Source organism: Eulemur rufifrons, chromosome 3 (assembly GCF_041146395.1).
Source record: "Eulemur rufifrons isolate Redbay chromosome 3, OSU_ERuf_1, whole genome shotgun sequence".
NCBI classification, from domain to species: domain Eukaryota; kingdom Metazoa; phylum Chordata; class Mammalia; order Primates; family Lemuridae; genus Eulemur; species Eulemur rufifrons.
In genome coordinates this window covers 43,313,149-43,334,657 of record NC_090985.1, presented here as the reverse complement: position 1 = coordinate 43,334,657, position 21,509 = coordinate 43,313,149, and the positions used below count along the sequence as shown (strand labels likewise).

The 21,509-nt window shown below is 39.4% G+C and overlaps 1 protein-coding gene across 2 annotated transcripts in view; it reads left to right on the top strand.

Moving 5' to 3' along the window:
- COL14A1 (collagen type XIV alpha 1 chain) overlaps positions 1 to 21,509 on the top strand; it is a 202,529-nt gene that overhangs the window by 75,876 nt on the left and 105,144 nt on the right. The window contains exons 13-20 of one of the 2 annotated variants that reach the window (XM_069465431.1): positions 853 to 982; positions 2,439 to 2,578; positions 8,063 to 8,189; positions 9,615 to 9,754; positions 10,245 to 10,377; positions 11,733 to 11,792; positions 13,434 to 13,576; positions 18,880 to 19,009. In XM_069465431.1, coding sequence (XP_069321532.1) covers positions 853 to 982; positions 2,439 to 2,578; positions 8,063 to 8,189; positions 9,615 to 9,754; positions 10,245 to 10,377; positions 11,733 to 11,792; positions 13,434 to 13,576; positions 18,880 to 19,009 — 1,003 coding nt within the window. Of the gene's footprint in view, positions 1 to 852; positions 983 to 2,438; positions 2,579 to 8,062; positions 8,190 to 9,614; positions 9,755 to 10,244; positions 10,378 to 11,732; positions 11,793 to 13,433; positions 13,577 to 18,185; positions 18,350 to 18,879; positions 19,010 to 21,509 lie in introns of those variants that run through there. The other variant, XM_069465432.1, reaches the window with a different exon arrangement.

Genomic DNA, 21,509 nt, shown 5'->3' with positions numbered 1-21,509 from the left:
AATAAAATTTGAAGTCAATATGACAGAATTTTGATATTAAATTTTAAGAGTGGGTACATCAAGGTGTATTACATTGTTTTCTAAACGTTTATGTTATTTATGTTAAGATATTTCAAAATGAAAAATGTTAACTTCACAATACACTACAGACCATCTATGGAGTTTTGGTTTTTTTTTTTTCTTCCAAAACATAAAACTATCCTGTCACTCTGTTATCTCACAACTGAGAATGTTGGCTAGTTTGACTGAATCCAAGAGTCAGAAAAGTTATCCTAGAATCAAAAAGCAAATTGCGAAGTTAGATGTCAAGGTGGGTTTATCTCTTCTGAATACTAAAAGGGCCTTGCAGTCCAGCTGGACAGGCCCCCTTGTTGAATGGGGTGGCAAGACTGGCCCAGCTCTGTCGAGCTGGAAGCAAAAACTGGGCATCCGGCCAGAGGACTGGTTAGAATTAGCCAGGAGTGAGAGATGCCCACTGGCCCTGCCTCCAGCATACTGGCTTTGAGCTCACACTCTCAAGAGAACATTTCTGATTCAATCCCACCCACCCTCTCCTGGGGAACATATACTAAACACTGTGATTCTGGCTGCAGTTGCTGTTTGTCCAGATGCAAAGAGTTATCCTAACACAGCACACATGGGTACTTTCAGTTTTATATGGTTCCATAGTATCTGTTCCTAATATAAAACAACGTGAGACAATTAAAAAATTATGACTGAAGCCTATGTGATACAGGGATTGTGTGTGAGGAGAGAGGAAGTCTTATTCCATGAGGTCTCACCTTCATTCAGTTCTGATCCATATGAATAATGCACATGGACAAATGATCTAATAACATGTGTTCTTTTCAGATGAAAATTGGAGAGACCCACACAGATATTGAATTGAGTGACTTGTTGCCCAATACTGAATACACAATCACGGTTTATGCCATGTTTGGAGAAGAGGCCAGCGATCCTGTTACAGGACAAGAAACAACATGTGAGCAGTACAGTCATTCAGATGAAATGCTGTAATAACAGCCCAATAAATGTTGGGATTCTAAATTGGAACTACTAGTTTAGGTTGAAACCTCTTAAGAGCTAATTGTAACTTAAAAAATCACGTATTTTATTTAGGGATAGGAAATATATTTCTTCAATCTTGTATTATTATGAGTGATATGGACGCTGGAACTGAACTTTAGCATCCTGCAGATAATTCCACTTGTATATTTCCTTGTCTAAATGCAAATGCTAGGTCAGAATAAAGATGGAAGGGCATAGGATTTGGAATCCTAGCAGCTGAAATGGGAATCCCAGCTCAACTCACATTTTAGCTGGGTGACAAAGGACAAGTGATGTAACTTTTATATTTGAGTCTGTAGAAAGAGGAACAATAATTTTCCAGCATGTAGTTGATATAAGAGTAAGTACAGTGGGGCATGTGAAAGCACTCAGCATGCCTGGCAGGTTGCAGTAACAGCATGAACAAAGGACAGAGTCGCAGGAGATGGGGGCAGCAGCATGGCAGAGGACCACTTATGTGGCCACATAAACCATTGTAAGAACTGTGGGTTTACTCTGAGGGTGTTGGGGGCCATTTGGAAAGTTTTATGCAGAGCAGTGAAATTATATGGCTTATGTTTTTAAAGGAGCATTCTTAGGGGTTCACTGAAGAATAGTTATAGTGGGGGAAGATGGAAACCAGGAGATCGGCTGGGAGACCATGGCAAAAATCCAAGCCAAGAGGACATAGTGGTTTTCACCAACATGGTAGCAGTGGGAGTGAAGAGAAGTGGTCATATCTAGATAAATATGGAAGGATTTGCCGATGAGTTGGAAGTGGGCTGTGAGAGAAAGAAGAATACAGGATGACTCCAAGGCTTTTGGCATGAGTGATGGGAAGCATAGTTTCCATTTGCTCAGAAGGAAAGACTGAATGAGGAGGAGATAGAGGCAGGCGGCAGGGGTCAGCGGTTCAGTTTTGGACCAATTAAGTTGGGATGTCTCATAGATACCCATGTGGAACTGGCAGATGGACATTCCCTGATTTTACATGTGGGAGAGTGTGGAGCTGAAAAGTAGAGTTTTGCCAGAGGCACGTGGTGGAATAGCTAAGAGTTGACCACAGAAGTTCTTGTTTTTGATCCATCAATTTTTTTATTAATATCAGGCTATAGTGATAGGCATAGAAAATTTACCTAAATCTTACTTATTTCTAAGCATGTGTAGCTTATTACTACTATTTATTCTCTACAAGGAAAATTTTTTTTGTTAATAGAGAATATTATGAATTTTTGTGAGACAATGCACTGGTTATTTCAAGGTTATAAGTTATTATCTGGGTGATATTTTTCATATGTAAATAGTTCAGAAGTCAGAGATGCCGTTTCTAACCTTTTTTATGTGTATGTTATTTGAAATTTTAATTATTTTCTATTCCATCTACTGCCAAGTGCCTTTAAATCCACCAAGAAACCTGAGAATCTCCAATGTTGGCTCTAACAGTGCTCGATTAACCTGGGACCCAACTTCAAGAAAGATCATTGGTTATCGAATTGTGTATAACAATGCAGACGGCACTGAAATCAATGAGGTAAGTTGTGGAACATGATGAATATTTTTCAGGTGGTGTGTGCTAGTCATTTGTGGCTGCATAGCCAGTCATCTCAAAGCCTAGTGGGTCAAAACAATGCCAATTATTTATTTTCTCTGATAGTTTCTATGGGTCAGGAGTTGGGGCTTGGATATGCAGTTCTGACTTGGGGGGAGGGGGGCACTCATGAGGTTATAGCCAGATGGTGGCTGGGTCTGGCGTCATCTCAGTGGCTTCTCCACTCATATGTGTGGTACTTGGTCTGGGAAGACAGAACAGCCGGGAGCTGGAGCAGGTCTCTATAGGTAGACTCTGCACATGATGTCTCCAGCATGCAGCTTCCAGAGAGTTGGCTCAGTAGTTCCTGATGCATGTCCAGAGAGAGAGAGAGAGAGAGAGAGAGAGCGCGCGAGAGCGAGAGCTCTCTAGTGGAAGCTGTACCACCTTTAATGATCCAGTCTCAGAAGTCACTTGCTGTCACTTCCACCACACTCCATTGGTAGGACATGTCATAAGCCCCTGCCTGGATTCAAGGTGGGGAGAAACACAGACCCCACCTATGGTGAGAAGCATTCCAGTTGCAGGACAAGCAGAGCACATAGGATGGAAGGTATACATTGATGTGGCCATCTCTGGAAAATACAGTCTGCCACGGGGGATTGAGATGGGGAAGTATGTATATTCATGGAAGCATCAAACTAGAAGTAATGCCATATTATCAGTTTACCCCTCCGCTTGTGAATAAACAGGCATCTGAAAGACCCTAGTTAGATGAGCCTAAATTTAGAAAAGAAATAATTCAAGTTTCTTGTAGGAAGATATTCTCAAATAATAAAACTTGTTAAAAACTCATGAAGACATAATATCTTGCATGCAGTGACTAATACTTTCAGAAATTCTTTACTTGGAAATATGTTTTAGCAAGATAGCAAGGTTATTTTTATTTTATTTTTACTTTTCTTGGTCCAGGAAGCTAAGACAAAAAGAGAAATATGTTGGATTACATCATTTCTATTTTCTGACCAAATAAAGTAAGTGTTTTCATACGCAGAGGCAAACTTTTGCTTACAATTAAATCCAAGCAATATTTTACAGAATGTGTCCTCCTAAGGGACATTGTGTAATGGATGAACAGTAAATGCACATTTGCTAACATACAGCAAAGCATGTTCAACATCCTTAATTAAACCTTCTTAAATCCCAGAGAGTAAGTAGTTCTGATGAGTCTGGAGTCATTTGGACTACTTGCTTTATTTTTGAAGCCTGAAGCAGTAGAAAGATTGAAATAAAATATACTGAGCAAAAGGTGTCTCTTTGTCTCCAGTAACATATCAACTGCTTTCCCAAGGGCTGCAAATTCACCTGTGTAGGAGGATGAGGTGGGTAATATAAATGAGTGAAGACACACCTGCAAAGAAATACACTCATCTGTTTTTCTTGAAACATGAGGCCAACTTGGGGTATATTTTAGGGACATGGGTGCAGAAAAAATTTTCTACTGAAAGAAAGATAGTAATTTAAGACCAATGATAGGTGACAATGGTCTTCATTGAGCTTCAGTGGCAGGGACACTAGGATGTGTTGGGGACTGATGTGACAGGGAGTGTATGTGCACCTAAGATGCAGCCGGTCTCAGCTCCTGCAGATTGCTGCTGCAGAGAAACCCAGGCAGGGGCTGCCAGATCCTGGGACTCAGGGAGAGATTCCAGCGATTTCTATTTATATATAAAACTTACCAATGTAAAAATGTTGACTCATTGAACAATCAAAATAACACAACTGTATTCACCATTAAATATTTGTTCATTGTGGTGCATCCTCCTTTGGTAGTACTTTTTAATACAACAAAAATAAATTTTCTTTTATATATATCAGTTATATTTATAAATAATTATATAATTAAAAATTATAGAACTTCTATGAATTTAAGCTTCTATTTATAGACAATGCAGCCACTGGAGTTTTAGGAAATCCTTAAAAACATTCTGCAATGGACCATTAAAATGTCCCAAGTGAAATCCACTTAGTATATCACATGTAATTAATTATAATGGTGTCTGCTTTGCACCCCATTAATATTTCTCTGCTTTACTTCGTCTTCCTCTCACCTTCCCTCTTTCATATCCTCTTCCTCACTTTGTGTCTTTTTTGCATTACGCCTCTCCCCAACTCTTTGGAGATCAAGCAGGAAAAATAAAACAGGACATTTGAACAAATGTGATGATGATGATGATGACAGGATGATGGCAGCTAAGCCTTGGTGAATGGCTTGCCACGACCCAGGCACTGTTCTAAGTGCTCTGCAGAAAGAACCCCTGCAATCCTTACAGAACCAAATGCTAGCAAAGCATGACTTGTCAAACTAAGGACAGAAGCCATCTCGGATAGCATTTACTGTGAAAAGGTTTGGGAAGCGCACAAACATGATGGGGAATTAAGTGCTGCCATTTGAGTTTTATTAATGTAAAGGTCACAGGTTTTAGACTTTGCGAGGTCAGTTCCCAAGAGCAGTGACTCAGCAGCAGAGCCCAGAGTGGAGCCCAAATCCCTCATTCCTCATCAAGGCCTCTTTCTTCATCCCTTCCAAGATTAGACTGAAGTTAAGCTTTTAGCTAGTCTTTGAAAATTATTCTCAGAAACAGTTGCATAACAATGAGATCATGGTCATTTGTTATCGTTTCCTTAAATTTTTCTCCTGTATCTTGAAAATACTACCAACAAAATTGGTTCCAAGACCAATAGTTTAAAATATGATATTTTAAAAATAAATAAAAATAAATGACACCTAAATGCCTTTGTTTGATGAAATAAAATAATCAATGCTGAAATTATTATAAAATATAGTCTTTTCGGCATCAAACCAAATGCTTTAATAAATAAACTCAATCCTTTTTAACAGATACACACACACTTTTTCCCTTTTAGTTCCTTGGTGTACCTAAGAAAATTTGATTTTAACTGCTTTTGTGTGTATTCGATATCTTTGCAAAATCCCCTCTGTCACAGATTTGAGAATTAGAAGGTCAAGGCCTAACTCGGCATTACAGTGAATAATTGTATGGCTCAGAGCAAGTTAGTTAAGCGGTTTGAGCTTTAGGTTCCTCTTTGGTGGAAAATAGTTATTATAAAAGTACCTAGGGTTTGATGGGGTAAGGAGAGAGAGAAAGAGGGAGAGGCTCTAAATAAGACTGTGTGTATACACTTCCTGGTACTTTGTAAGCGCTCAATAAATCTTAGTGATGACAATTCAAAGCAACAGAAAGCAATACATAAATATAGTTCAGGAAAATATGGCTTGAATTCACATTTTAAATATGGATTTGTATTTTCTATGAGTTTAAATAATGAAGCCATACTTTAAATAGTGTTTAAGAGCACAGGATTTACAGGCTGAAACACCTGTGTTTAAGTCCTCAGTACCAGCTGGTTTCCCTTGGGCAAGTTTCTTAACTTTTTGGAGTCTCATTTTTCCCATCTTCCAATTGGGAGTAATAGTTAACTACTGTTCAGGACTGTGGTAAGGATTAAGTCAGTTAATGCACATAAAGCATGCAGACAATATCCAGGCTGGAGCATAAACTCTAAATTCTAAGAATGATCTGTCATGTTACCAATCCTGGATTCAGAAGACGACAGTACATATTTTTGGTTAGCTATTGCTGTGTAACCAGCACTGCAGCTTAAAATACAGCCCATGATTATGCAACTTGGGCAGAACTCGGCAGAGACAGTGCCTCTCTGCCATGTGGTGTCAGCTGGGGCGACTCTCACATTCATCTGGGAGTTTGACTGGACTAGAACTTCCAGGATGACCTCACTCCCAACTAGAGAGGCTGAAAAGGCTGGGCTGGCTGGCTTCCCCTGCTGCATGGCCCAGGGCTCCGATGTGGTAAAATGGAAGCTCCTTTCCCCAGGGTTTGCACTCTTTGTGATCTCTGGTTGATTCCTTAGGTATGTAGATGGTTTCTGGACTGGTTCTTAGTTTAGATGAGCCCTTTCTTATCTCTTTTAAAAAGGTTCTTTGGTGCCTCCATTTTCATTTTCATTTACTTATTCTATTTACTAAAAAAAAAAATACAATTTAACATACAGTGGTAACATACAGAGGAAACTAAACAGGGTCCTGCCCTCAATGGGCTTACACTCCATGCAGGAGATAGATGGTACACAAGTACATAAAGAAATGAAATAATTTCAGGTTGTCATTGGTGCCAGGGAGGAAACCACACGGGCATTGTTAGAAAATAGTCCTACTTATGGGAGGAAAGAGAAACCTCCTCTGCAGTGGGGATACTTAAGCATAGTCCTGATAGATGAGGAAGGCCTGATTTTGAAAAGAGTTGGGAATAGGGTCACAGACAGAATGAACTGCATGTGCAAAGGCCCTGAGGTGAGAAAGAAAAGAACATGACAGAAGGCCAGTGTGGCTGGAGCCCAGCAGGCCATTGGTAGTGTGGCAGAGAGAAGGTGGTGCCCCAGATTATGTAAGATCAAGAGGCCGTCTCGGGTGCTTGGTTCTGATCTGGAGGCAATAGATAGCCAATGAAGGTTTAAGTAGGGAAGTGACATCTTATATTTTCATAAAGGTCACTTTGCTATGAACAAATACATACAATGAGCTTAATGACCTTCCCCTTAACCTTGGGTAGGATCAAGATTCGTCATCACAGAGTGGTATAAAGGACATTGGAGACTCAAACGGGGAGAGGGTGGGAGGACAGTGAGGGATGAAAAATTACCCACTGGGCACAATGCGCCCCCCTCAGGGATAGAACAGTGTCTGTTCTTTCTCTTTCTTGGAGGGTGACTTCCATCAGGGCTTGGTCTTCTAGGTCCTGCCCTCATCTTCTCTTACTTCATGGTCTCTTTTTTCATGGTCTGTTCTTTGTTGTCAAGTTCTCCTTTCTAATCCTTCCCTTTTCTTACACCCTTGGTCCTTATCCTCAGGACTTCATGTCTTTTGTGTGCCCTAATGAGGTTGGCAAATGTTTTCCCCAAATATGTCTTTCTGTAGAAGATAAAGGAATATTTCAAAAATTGACTGTTTTCTTTAGTATTAATGTTCCCTGATTCTTCCTGTGCATTTTTGCTCACCTGAACAACTCTTGTAGGAGCTATTGTGTATTACTCAGCTATGGAGCCAGCAGAGTTTAGGTAGTGAAGCCAAAAACTGGCTGCTCCCAGCAGATCTGGCTGGAAACATTATATATATTTCTATCATCTTAAGTTGTCTGCACTTTATATCTGTAATCAATGGGAATAATATTTATTGCAGTTTATCTGAGAATTAACAGATAGGTAATCTACTTAAGTGTGTAAGATTAGAAATGTGTATATATAAACTGGCTGGTTTTATAATTCAGTAATTATTTTTTGCAGTGATTATAGGTCTGCTGCCAGCCAAGTGAACTATAGACAATAATAAAATGACTACTGTATTTAGAAAGTATTAGATATAGCTATTATGACGTCTCATTTTTGCAGGTTGAAGTTGATCCTGTTACTACATTCCCTCTGAAAGGCTTGACACCCCTCACAGAGTACACTGTTTCCATTTTCTCCATCTATGATGAAGGGCAGTCGGAGCCCCTGACCGGGATTTTCACCACAGGTAAGCCACATTATGATTTGAGAGGTTTTCTAGAGTAGCCATCTAGAAACCAGAACCTGGAGCATCTTCTTAAATTGTGATTTTCAGGAGATTGCATTTTAATTTTTACTTCTTTTATATTATTATTTAAAAATAAACAATTAGATGACTAGTATGAGTACTGGCTAATTGGTTTCTATAAAAGCAAGGAAAAGAGAGAAAAGACCACCTAAATTCAAAAGTTCTGAATTAAAAAAAAACCATACATTGTTCTCTTTCTAATCTCATACTTTTTTCTCTTGTTCCCTGGTGTAAAATTTCCACATCCTTCTTCCATTCATATGAGCGTGTGTATTAACTTGAACTTCCAAAACTTCTGATATTTGACAGTTTTTGACCTTTAAAAATGTCAGTTTCATACTATTTAACCTATTACATCAGTCTATAGCCAATAGTGATTTTCCTGGAGCCTGAAATCTTCATACAACAATAAGTAATATTTTAAATACCAAAATTAAATATAAGACATGAATACATTATTTTCTTTTTCTGTATGTACCCTGTAATCACCCTAAAAATATAAAACTTTGTTTTGCCTCTTAGTGGTAATAATCCTATATTGTTTGGTTTCTGAACTTATTGATTGCACTTGGAAACAAATTTAGTCTTTTATTAAGGAAATGAGAAGGTAATTTAGAGAGAGATGAGAAAGAAGTTGGATTGGGAAGTAATGTTCGCAGAAAAATTCAGTAATTTCACAAAATCTCGCGAAGGCAAACTCTAGTTGGAATTCTCATGGTGTCCTATCAAAGAGATTTAAAATACCTGGGTTTCAAATAATAAAAATCAATGCCTTGACAATTTATTTTGTGTGTAGTTGGATGTTATGCTTTCTGTTGTACATCCCAGAGTGTGTAAGCTGTGAAGTAGTGGAAGATCTAATAAATTATATTTCACTTTGGATGACTGCTGTATGTACAAGTTAATAGGGTGAAGATTCTTCTCCAGGACTTATTACCAGGGAGTGATTTAGCCACGACAGCAAATAGAGCTAAAAGGGAACGTTTCTCAGGCCCCTAGGGCACCATTTTAATTTCCTCAAGATACTTGGAAAATAATATTTTTGTAAAATAATGAATATGGAGCTCTTGTTTTTTTATAGTTAATGAAAACAGCCAAATGGAGAAGCTAAGAGTTCTGGAAATTACTGGAAAACTTTTAAAATCTGTTATTTCCATGGTTTTCATAATTTATGATGTTGGTAAATTCTGGAAACAGAATGTGAGGCCACCGTGGACTGATTGGTGCTGCTTTCCCAAAGCAAAAGATTCCTCAAAGGGTCTGTGCTTCCTGCAGCCCCCCCTCACCCCCCGCCGGGAGCTGCTTGAGTTTTGGCTCTCTTGCCTTCTCATTTGCCTGACAAAATTCTCCTTCCTGGGCTTACAGAGGAAGTTCCAGCCCAGCAATACTTGGAAATTGATGAGGTGACGACAGACAGTTTTAGGGTGACCTGGCATCCCCTTTCTGCTGAAGAAGGGCTACACAAGCTGATGTGGATTCCAGTCTACGGGGGCAAGACTGAGGAGGTGAGTTGTCTGAAACAGACTGAAAATCAGTCTGCAGCATTTTATCTGGGCGTGAATACCGACTGCTGCATTGGGGTTGGTCTTCCCTTTAAATTATATTGAGAATCCCAAAAGTAATTAATATTTTCTATGGCATGGAGTTCTATAAAAGTCAAATCATATGCGTTTTCAAAGATTAAAATGAATGGTTGCCAGGGCTCTAGTTATATACCTTATATATTTTCAGCTTCTATGACTTTAATAAATGACATTTAATAAAACTTTAAAATGCCACTTTTGCAATATTATTAATTTATTTCCTGAGAGGATTGAAAGGAATAAAGTCTCTGGCTTGACTTTAATGGACTTTAACACCCTTGGATTTCTTTATGCTTGGTTGTTTCTTGCTTATGCTCAGAATAACATTTTCCCTTTTTCTATCTTTTTTTTACTTTCTTTCCCCCCTTTTTATTCAAAGAAGCCTAGTTACTAAGCACCAAATGCTTTTCAGGTTGCCCTAAAAGAAGAACAGGACTCATATGTCATTGAAGGCCTGGAGCCTGGCACGGAGTATGAAGTCTCACTGTTGGCTGTGCTTGACGATGGGAGCGAGAGTGAGGTGGTGACTGCTGTTGGGACCACACGTAAGTCTTGGTCTGGCCACGATGGGCTTTAACCCCTCCCACCATCCCTTCTGACCCCTCTTCACCCCCTCAGTTCCCTCTCCATCAGCCTGAGCCCTGGCCACGGACACTTCAGTTTTTCTTTGTCTCCCAGAATTTTTCATATATCTTCACCTTCAATGAAACCCATATGTGAAGCATCTTAGTAACCTAGACTGTGATCACTATAAAGGGAAGGACCATATCTATCTTGTCCTCAGCACTTCAGACAATACTTGGTACATTTTAACTGTAGGATAAATATTTGTTGACCGGATGGATGGATAGGTGGATGGATGGATGGATGGATGCATGGGTGGATGGATGGATAAAATAATTTATGAATGAATAAATTGGCAAACAAATAAACCTAGGGCTAACAAGTCCAAGAGTCTCTGGAATTTTCCAAGTTGATCTTGGTTCCAAGAATCTTGTGTAAAATTCACTTGCTGATTCATTCATCCCTTCATTTTTAAAATATGAGGTATGAACCACATATTAAATTGTCTTAGATTGGGTTTGCTGGAATCAGATTATGAGACAGAAAATTGCATCCAGAAGGTTTATTGAAGAGTGCATTTGGGAGATGCTTATGCAAGGAGCTGAGGACAGCAGAACTGGGCATGTGGAGAAGCTGGAACTGAGTCCTCAGCTAATCTTCTCAGGAGCTCTAGAGCTGGGATGACTCTTCTGAGTTGTCCCAAACTGAGATAAGGGGCTGAGCCTTTGTACCCCTGATTCCCAGCACTGGAGGTGGCCCATCCCCTGACAGAGGCTATGACCTCAGGCGAGGCAGTTCCCAGAGCTGTGAGCCATTGGCAGCTAGTATTCCAGCACCAGGTGGATGGGTGTGTTGAACTGGAACAGGGATCTGAGCAGAGCACCAAACACCCACTTCATTCTGCTGTCTGCCCAGGGTGGATAAGAGAAATAGAAGATTGCCCAAGCACATTATACTCCTTGGTGGTCTTGTTTGGCAATCTTTTCACAACTTGGTCTACAGCACTGTTTAATTTCCATTAATCATCATGGCTATGCCCCTATTTCAAAGTAATTGGGAGGTTTCACAATTTTGTAGGTGTAATTCTAATGTTTGTATGAAGTCTGATATCTGGGATGAGAAATTTTAATTTCTTTGGGTTTCAATTTCCTTATCTGTGGAACAAATATGTTGACCTTACTTAGAACTCACTTTTCTGTCTTCCAACCGTAGTGGAGTTTGTTGTGGGAAGCCAGTGAGATACTAGTGGTGAAATTTTCTTTGAAAGCTATAAAACACTGTACAAAAATGTATAGAGTTATTTGTACTGAATTTTTAAGTAATGAATATTTTTTAGTTGACAGTGTTTGGACAGAACCAGCTACGACCATAGCACCTACCAGCCCTGTGACTTCAGGTAAGGTTAAATAGGAGCCCATTTACCTATTTTAAAAAAGTTTGATTTAAACAGAAGTTATGTTATCCAAACTTTATTTATTTTATATTATTACTTAGAAAAAGACGTGCCCCTCCCTTCCTTCTCTGGCACATTGGTTCAAATTTCCCTCCTCTCGGAACCTGTCAACATATTCTTCACCACTAACTGCCAATCGGTCTCGTAGTTCACGATCTCACTGATACATCTCTCTTCCTTTTCCATCTTTGTCTTGGATTCCCATTCACTTTTCAGAGGATGTTAACATAGCAACCTCCCCAGGGTCTTTGTCCTCCTCTTTATCTCAGTGACTTCTCCTGTTGCTCTCTGCTGAGAATTATTCATATCATGTTTTCCTTACATTTCTCTGGGTAACTGAGACATGGCTGGTCTATTGTTCTTTCTGCATCAGCTATTTCCTCCTGCAGCTTAGCTTTCCCCTCCACTGTAATACACCTCCCAACTAGCTGTCACAGTCAACTAGGAAAAACACAAGTTTGGTAATATTTATTTTCTTATCTAAAACACATCAGTGGCTCTTCATTACCCATTCATGTATTCATTCATTCTTCAATTAATCTCTCTCCAGCCCTTCTTTGTGCCCTAAAACCTCTTTATCATAACATGCAGGTCCTTCCTGCCTGGGTACTGCTGTTTTCCCTTCCTGGCCTCAACCATCTTTCATATGCTTCCCCCATTTCCTGCTGCCATCTGGAACTCTTTGCCCTGAATATGAGAAGTTCCCTCCTATTCCCACTGCCTAGTATTCCCCACCCCCAATTTTTCCAGGTAAATGTCAATCTTCTACTTCCTCTGTGACCCTTTTAGTATTTTTGTCAAGAGTTAATCACTCTATACCTCAAAGGCCTAACACAGTCTGACATACAGAAAAAGTTCGATGGATGTTTTCTGAATGCATTATTAAATGAATGAAGAGAAAGAGCAGTCAGAGGAGATGGACAGAAAGAAAGGAAGTCAGGGTAGAAAGGAGAAGAAAAAAATGGAAGAAATGAGCGAGCGAGCAGCCTCCTTGGGAGGTGAGCCTAAATATGCCCAAGAACACGTGTAAAGGAGTTTGGACAAATATCAGAGAAAAGATCATATCCATGTGGGCTGAATGGATAAAAGTAGCCTGGGTGGAGGTTTGTGCTTTGAGTGGCAAGTGTTAAAACAGAAATCGGGTGGGGGCACGTGGACGGGCTGTGTGCTGGATGCTGGATTGCACACGGAGGCTGACCTGCTCTGGGCTACCATGCCCACTTCTCCACGGAGCACTGCTGTGAGATTCTTGTGAGTGTGCTCCCCATCGGGCTGCAAGGGTGGGTTTACTAGTCCAAGGGCTCCTCTCCAGTTCTCCGTACTAGTATATATACAAAGCTGATCATTTTGAGGGCTCCTTGGGCTCATCTTGTGAGCATCTCTTAAGCCCATTTTTGTTCGCTACTTGTAGGTATCACGACTCCCCATGAACCACTAAAGCAGAGCTGCTCTTGCTTCATATGCGTCTATATGATGGAGATAACACTAAATGATGTTTGTTGCCACTCCACAAATAGTCTCTGTGGCTCATTTTGGAATATGATGGGTTAAAAGTTCTTTAATCCTTGGTTGTGTTTATTCCAGTTTTCCAGACAGGAATCAGAAACCTGGTTGTAGGTGATGAAACCACTTCTAGCCTGCGGGTAAAATGGGACATTTCTGACAGCAATGTGCAGCAGTTTAGGGTGACCTACCTGACAGCTCAAGGGGACCCTGCGGAAGAAGTGGTAGGAATGGTCTGTATAAATACAGCTCACTAGAAACTTCCCGGGCTTTACTAACAGAGCTAACAAGGCAATCTCCAGAGATAAATGCAAGCTTTACTACTCATTTCTTGGTGACTCTGCCATCTCTAGAAACTAATGTTCCCTGTTAATTCAAACTTCACTGCTGATTTCTTGATGATCTTTCTATCTCCAAAACTTGCTCCACGTACAATTTGCTTCAAGTTGATAAAGCCTCTGAAAGTTATTTCCAATATTGCTTCTGATACCTTGACCACCTGTTAGAGCACCAAAGCTGGGTCATAAAAGGCCATACACTTGTATCTGTATATATGTATGTATATATGTATATAAAAGTTTAATATAGATAAACTTTTCTGACCTCGGGAATCTAATAAAAGCTTTTAAGCAAAGCACATAAGAAAGGTCTTCTAAATGGTATCTTTGAAGTGTCCCTAATAAAATACCATCTATTAACAAATAGTTATATTTTTCATTGACATCAACTCTTATTGAACAGATTTATAGTCATTTCTAATTTATTCTTAAGCCTGGGTGTTAAATCTTAATCCTCAGGGATTTAGATTTTTATATGTTGAGTTTTCTTTAAGTTGTTTTACCTATATTTCTTTTTCTAAATGATAAACCTGGTACACTCTTAATCATGGCCTTCCTATGTTTTCTGAATTTACACTACATCATTCCTTTTAGTCTAGAACCTGAAAATTGTGTCTTAGACATGTTTCCAGCCAGACCAGATAGCTCTAGTTTGTAGCCAAAAGAAATTTTTCTTTTTAGTCATGAAATATGCTGCATTTAGCTTTATTACTTGCATTTCTTGCCCTCTGCTATATTATTTTTGACACTTGAGGAAAGAAGTTCCCAAAATGTATTATTGCTCAAGAATAATGTCTTTTATTCACCTTCCTTATTCACAAAGCCTTTGATGGGAAATTATTTTTATTTATGTGCTTACATAAACGTAACTATTTGAGCCCAAAATTCTTTAAGGAAAATACTTTTATTTCTGGTCAAGAGAGGAAACATTACAGAACACAATGATAGCCCCAAGAATAGCCATGTCCATTGTGAATAGCCAGAAAGCCCATGAAAGTGGTCTGAGAGTACTTTTGAAATGTTAATGAATTCTTCAACAAAATAGGTTGAATCAGACCATACAATGGCAAATTCCAAAAAATTAAAATTGTGCTTAGGAATGGTAATGAAAGATAAAATTTGAGATGTTTTATTTTCCCTGTTATTGTCCTCAATTCCTAAAAATGAGATTCATAAAAACTTCCCAGAGTGAGAGGTTATTTTTTTGGCTTTGTGTTTTTTACTCTTTCCAAGAAACACATTAACCTTCTTAGTGAATTATTCCTGCTAATTTGGAAAGAGTAACAATTTAATCTCATGTATGCACTTGTAAGCTACACCAGGTAAAATAATAATAATATTTACTTTGGGTTGTCACTAGATAATTTTCCCTTTGCTAGTTTCTTTCATTTCACACTGTTTATTTTTGAAATACTTGGACACCTACATGAAGGGGAAAAAAGATCAAAAGTCTTAAACACTCTGCCCCAGTTAAACAAACCTTTAATAAAAATGAAAAATATTGATAAATTTGGTGGTGATTATTTACTGTGAAAAACTTTTTTTTTTTTTTTTGCTATACAGAGAAACTATTATAGAATTCTTTAAGTATCAAGCTCCTTTAGTGAATTTTTATTAAATTGGTCATGTGCACACTTAATTTACAGGCACCTCCTCAGGGACTCACCTGAGGATTGATTGAAAATTTTTATCTGTGTTTTATGAAGTGTTACTGCTATACAAATGTAATGTGTTATTATTGGAGACAAAAGGTCGGTGTCATGTAAATTTATATTATGAGTCTATGGTAGGACAGGCAGTTGCAGACTTATGTCAAAGTCTTGAAATCACATGGACCAAATGATACCTTAAAATAATGAATCATGGCAGGGAAAGGCAGATGGCTAAAACATATTATAAAAGCAAGAGAGGAAATATATCCAGATAAGAGGAATGCCAAATTTCCCTTGACTATAAAAGCTGATTAAATTTACATGGGGAAAGGATAAGGTAGTGTATTGAAGTTGAACAATAGTGTATGTATATCACATTATAAACCAAAGTTCAGCTTAAATATATGTAAAAGAAGGGAAATTAAATTTACTTTTCCAGTTGAGGTAAATCAAGTATTTATATACTTTCTAGATGTAATTAAGTCTACCAAATATTTCCAAGAAAAAAACCTTTGAACTCTTAGAAATAAAACTGCAGTACTTATCAAATATTTTATAAGGATTGACTTTCAACTCTGCTTTGAAATATGGAGGAGTGGCAATGACATTGCCCTGAATTTTGTTGTCAAGGTAGGGAGGTCTCGCAATTATTTATAAAAGGCTGGAAAGGATTCCAGACTTTCCTAGTGCTTACGTGTCAGAATCTACAACCATGAACTGAATTCTGAATTGCAAGAAATTTTTTAGAGTAGGGCTACTCAAAATGTGTCTCAGCCTCCTACAAGATAAGTTCAGGTATTAAGATTAATCTTTTTAGAGATGTTGATAGCTATTTAACATTGCTGCAACAATCCAAGAACATGATCACTTTTGTAACAATTTGATTTCATTGTATTTTATACAAATATTTGTCTGTCATGGATGAGAATTTAAACAATGATACCACCACCAGCATCTAGTCGTTTGCCACAAATATTTTGAGAATTGCTGTCTAGAACTGAGCTTCATAAGATGGAAACACAATGAGATGCAGGGAATACTCTTTCCATTGCAAGAGCAGCTTGCTGGATGTGGTCCAGGCTGCTCTGAAGAGCTTTGGGTGATACTAGAGCCAGATATGAAGTTGCATTTCTGAAAAAATTGAAAACATGAAGCTTAGTGGTTATATTTGCATCCCATTTAACCACGAGCATATTTTATAGAATTGTTTTAGGAATAAAACCACCATCTGCTATGACCCGCAGCATTTGTTTTTAGTAGGAGCACATTTTTTCACTCTGCTTTGTCCAAACAAGCAGAAGTCAAGCATAAGGAACTTTGCATACCCAAGGGAGATTTCCATTTGACTCTTGGGAATGACTATCATTAGGGTGAGAAGGTTCAAACAGTGCAGTCCTGGAGTTTAATAGGGCAAAGTTTAAAGCAAGGCCCAGACCAGATTCCTGCGGTTTCAATATGGCTTCTTTACTCAACAGCTCTGTGGGCCTCAGTTTCCCCATTTGTAAAGTGAGTGTAATGATACTCCTGTCCTCAAAAGATTGTGGTGAAGATTAAGCAAATTACAGGTTGAACATCCCTAATCTGAAAATCCAAAATCTGAAAGGCTCCAAAATTTGAAAAATTTTGAGCATTGACATGACCCCACAAGTAGAAAACTTTGCACAAGGATTTCACACAAACTTTGTTTCACGCACAAAATTATTTAATAGATTGTATAAAATTACTTTCAGGTTATATGTATAAGGTATATATGAAACATAAATTAATTTTGTGTTTAAGACTCGAGTCCATCCCTGAGACATCTCATTATGTATATACAAATAATCTGAAATCCAAAAAAAAAAAAAATCTGAAATCTGAAATACTTCTGGTCCCAAGCATTTTGGATAAGGGACACTTAACCTATACTGTATTAGAATACATAAAATAGCACCTGACATGTAATAATTGCTAGGTGAGTGTCATTATTATAAATCACAGCAGCTACTTCCTGGCAAGCTAAATGAGTTCTCCAAAATATTGACACTTCTTTTTGGTACTCCACAGGCTAAATTTGATTGGTTCCCAGGCCATGTGCTTCTCCAATTGAGAGATGAATTTACTTAAGGAACATCAACATGGGTGGTTCGCTAAATAGACAGATTGGAACGAATGCCCATGTTCTGCGCGCCAGAGGAGTTGCATCTAAGAGGAACACCCTGGAGGAAGCTACATGGATGGCATAACACAAGTCAGGGCAACCCTAGTTCTCCTTTTATGTATCTTTAGTGCCAGGGTTGTCTAAATCATCCTAGAATCAAACAGATCCTCTTTTAAAATATCTCACTCCCAGGACCCCAAGTCCACACATCAATACAACCCTGTACATTTCAATGTCCTTTTCTACGAGGAGCAAAATCATATTAATCCAATATAAAGTCACCTAATTCAGACTTCCTTTTTTCGTATTAAAAAATATTGCTTTTAAGAGCTTAGCAATCTCTTAGCAACAGCTGCTTCTGGGTTCAACTTGAGGCTTTCTAGGGCTTATTCCATGATTTATAGGTTCCTTCCTTCATCCAGAAGTAGACAGCACTGCCCTTTGCCTGCTGGCATCTTACCCAGCCCTTGAATGGGAAAGTATCTCCAGCTGTCTTGGTCTTGTGACTCCCTTAAACCCATTTGGGTCAGTTCTTAACATCCTAGCGCTTTTCCAGCCATGATTAAGTTTCCTAAATGGCCTAGTGATGTGCCAGCATCTGACGACTGGAGCACAGACAGAAAGTTTTGTGGTTTCAGCATTGAGGACATGTGGCTTTTCTCGTCCACACTATTCTCGGGATGCCAGAGTCTGCACAGTCACGCCACAGAGTGCGTTGCACTCACGCTTGTGCGACGTCCACCCCACCGCTGCATTTCTTTTTTGGCAGCCTTTTAGACACAGAGTGACAGTGAGTCCAGATTGAGGAAGACATCTCCTTTCAGAAATTAAAAAAAAAAAAAGTTGCAACATTCTTTAGTGTTGCTGGTAAATATGCTTCAACTCGAGAACTTGGCTTCAGTGCGTGGTTCTGTTGCTCTTGGCTAGGATCCATGCTTTCTAATTGAAAGAAGGAAATGCTGGGGTCTGATTATCTCTGAAAGAGAAAAAAAATGGAAAGCTGAATTTGCAAGAGGATACTTAAGAGGAATCAAAAACGATAAGCAGCAGGCTGGGTTATAGAATGAACACTCCCTGTCCGTAAACACCTGCTAGCTAAACGGGCCATTATTCTCTCTTCTGGATACTTTACAAATGTAGAGAAGATGTTGAGAGAAGAATATTCCTTACAGCCTAAGATCTTCAAATTTAAACTTTCCATATTAGTGATTGTACACTAAGGGTTACTATGAGGGGAATGTCAGAGAGCTATGCTTTTGCACGAATGCGCTTTCTTTTCTCACCATTCTCTGAGCACATCTCCTTGCTTTTGGTTATTTCAAAATGCCTAAAGTTATAGTTCACTGGGAACAGGGGAGGATCTCACTGAGACCACGGTCCTTTGCTTTTGTGTTCAGGTTATGGTGCCTGGAAGCCAGAACAATCTCCTTCTGAAGCCTCTGCTTCCCGACACTGAATACAAAGTCACGGTGACTCCCATCTACATGGATGGAGAAGGTGTCAGTGTCTCTGCCCCTGGAAAAACCTGTAAGTGACGCTTTCTCCCTTTGGATACTAGCTGACTAATTAATTGGAAATGCTCGTCCCCTGCAGCGCACCCTGAAAGAGTATAATGTCGTGAAAAGAGCAAAAGAGATTTAAAAACAGAAAATCTGTGTCGGCATCCTGTCTTCACACATACAAGCTATGTGACTTTGGGCAAGTTGCTTAACTGCTCTGGGCTTCAGTTTCTTGTCTGTAAAAACTAAGACTTGAAAAGGCACTCTGTTTTTCTTCTCCAGTATCTAATTTATCACAAATCCTGTTGATTCACCAAAATGCATTCTGCATGCCTGTCCGCTTGCTCTTCATCTGATGGGTCCACCCTAGTCCAAGCCACACTCTGTCCCTCTTGCCTAGATGGGTGCACTTGCCTCCCAATGGGTCCTGCTGCTTCAACTCTGGCCATCCTTTATTCTCCTTGCAGCAGCCTGGGGAGCTTCTCAGAATGAAAATGACCTCATGTCATGCTTCTGTTTCAAGCCACCCAGTGGCTCAGTGGCTTGCCATTGAACTCAGGATAAAATCCAGCATCCTTCCCACAGCCTACAAAACCTGCATGAGCTGGAGCCTGCTGATCTCTTTGATCTCACCTCCTAGCAATTCCCCCAGCCAGGCCTCCCTTCCTGCTTGCCACTGAACTCTTTAAGGTTATTCCTGCCTTAGGCCCTACGCACTAGCGATTCCTTCCATGTGGAATACCTTTGCCCAGATGTTTGCGTGTCTGCATTTTTCTTGTCATTCTGGTCTCAGCTCAATGTCACCTCCTCAGCCTTTTCTGACGGTGCCTTGCAAAGTAGCTCCCACTCTCTATGATATTGTCCTGGTTTTTGTTTGTTTATTTGTTTGTTTTCTGCTCATGTTATGACATTATTTATTCTCTGGTATTTTCTTGCTTACTCATGTACTTGCTTGTCATCTGTCTCCCATTCTTGGAAGACAAGCATCACGAGAGCCTGGGACCTCATCTATCCTGTCCACCTCTGTGTGCCAAGCTCCTGCAGCACTGTGTGGCATAGAGGAAGAGTCATACAATGTTTTTTTTAGAAGAATTGGCCATGATCATTAAATGAGGAGGATACATGAGAACCCTTGGTTAAAGCTCTAAAGAGTCTTAGTTGTCTTCATTACAGTTAGGATTGTCTATACTTGCATAAAGACTACCCTAGAACTTAATGGCTTAAAACAGTGATCATTTTATTCCATCTCACTATTGCATGGGTCAGGAAATTAGGCAGGCCTTGCTTGGAAATAATTCTGCTGCACGTGGGATTGATTAACTTCACCTGGTGGTATTCACCTGGTGGCTGGGTTGATCTGGAGGGTACAAGACAACTTCGCCCACATGCCTGGCATCTTGGTGGGGACAGCTAGAAGGCTGGACTCAGCTGAGTCTCTCTCTCCATTCATCTCCGAGCCAGTCCATGTGGTCTTTCCAGTAGGGTAGTCATATTTCTTACATGGACACTTGGGACCCGAAGAGCAAGAGTTCCAAGAGGCAGAAAGTGGAAATTGCTGGGACATGCCTGGAACTAGTAGAATGTCGCTTCTGCTGCAGACTGTGAGTCAAGGTAGTCACAGAACACACCCAGATTCAAAGAGAGAGTCATAGCCTCTGCCTCTCAATGGAAAGAGGGTCAAAAAATGTGTGACCATCTTTAATCCATCATAATTATGAAATAGCTATGTGTGATTAGGTGCAGAATGATGTCAAGGGCTGAATTCTGTACCTGGGCACCTAAATGTGGAGTTTTCAACTAAGTCTGTGCAGGTCATTGAAATTCTGCAGCCCACAGTCTTAATTTCTACTCAACCAAGCAAATAGGTATCGTCTTCTCACTTAATAGTGCTGGCACCGCTTCTGCCCTCCCCATGCCCGAGCTAGATGTGCCTCCACCCGGACTCCCACCAAGCCTGCACATTTTGCTAAGGATCACCCAGAGGGTTGTAAGTCCTCAGACTGGCTATGGGGTCATTTGGAAGGAGAGAAGGAAAAGGGAAGAGCAGAGCTGTATGGGGGTTTCAAGCTTTTCACTTTTACCTCTACATTGGTGTCTTGATTTGACCTATACCTTGGAATTTCTAGCATAGTTTGGTATTTTGCTGCTATAAACTATAACTGTTTGAAAACTGTAGACTTAAACAATTAAACAAGAAAATCGAGTGGTATTTACCTAGCACAAATAAAGACTATTGAAAGAATATTGCTATAGCAATATGACTTAAATCTCATTCCAGAAATGCTATGACGTGTAACAATCTCTATATAGTAAAATTATTTCAAAGTGTTAGTGGATGGTCTACTTATTGTAAGCGGTGTTCAACCACAACTAAATTCGACCAACAAAATGATAATGATAATATCTATTAATACGCAAAAAATTTTGCAAAGGTCCTCCATAAAAATGACTTTAATGTTTTGATAAAAATTGATAAACAATAATGTAAAACTTCAAACAATATAGGTAATATGAAGATAAAAGCAAAA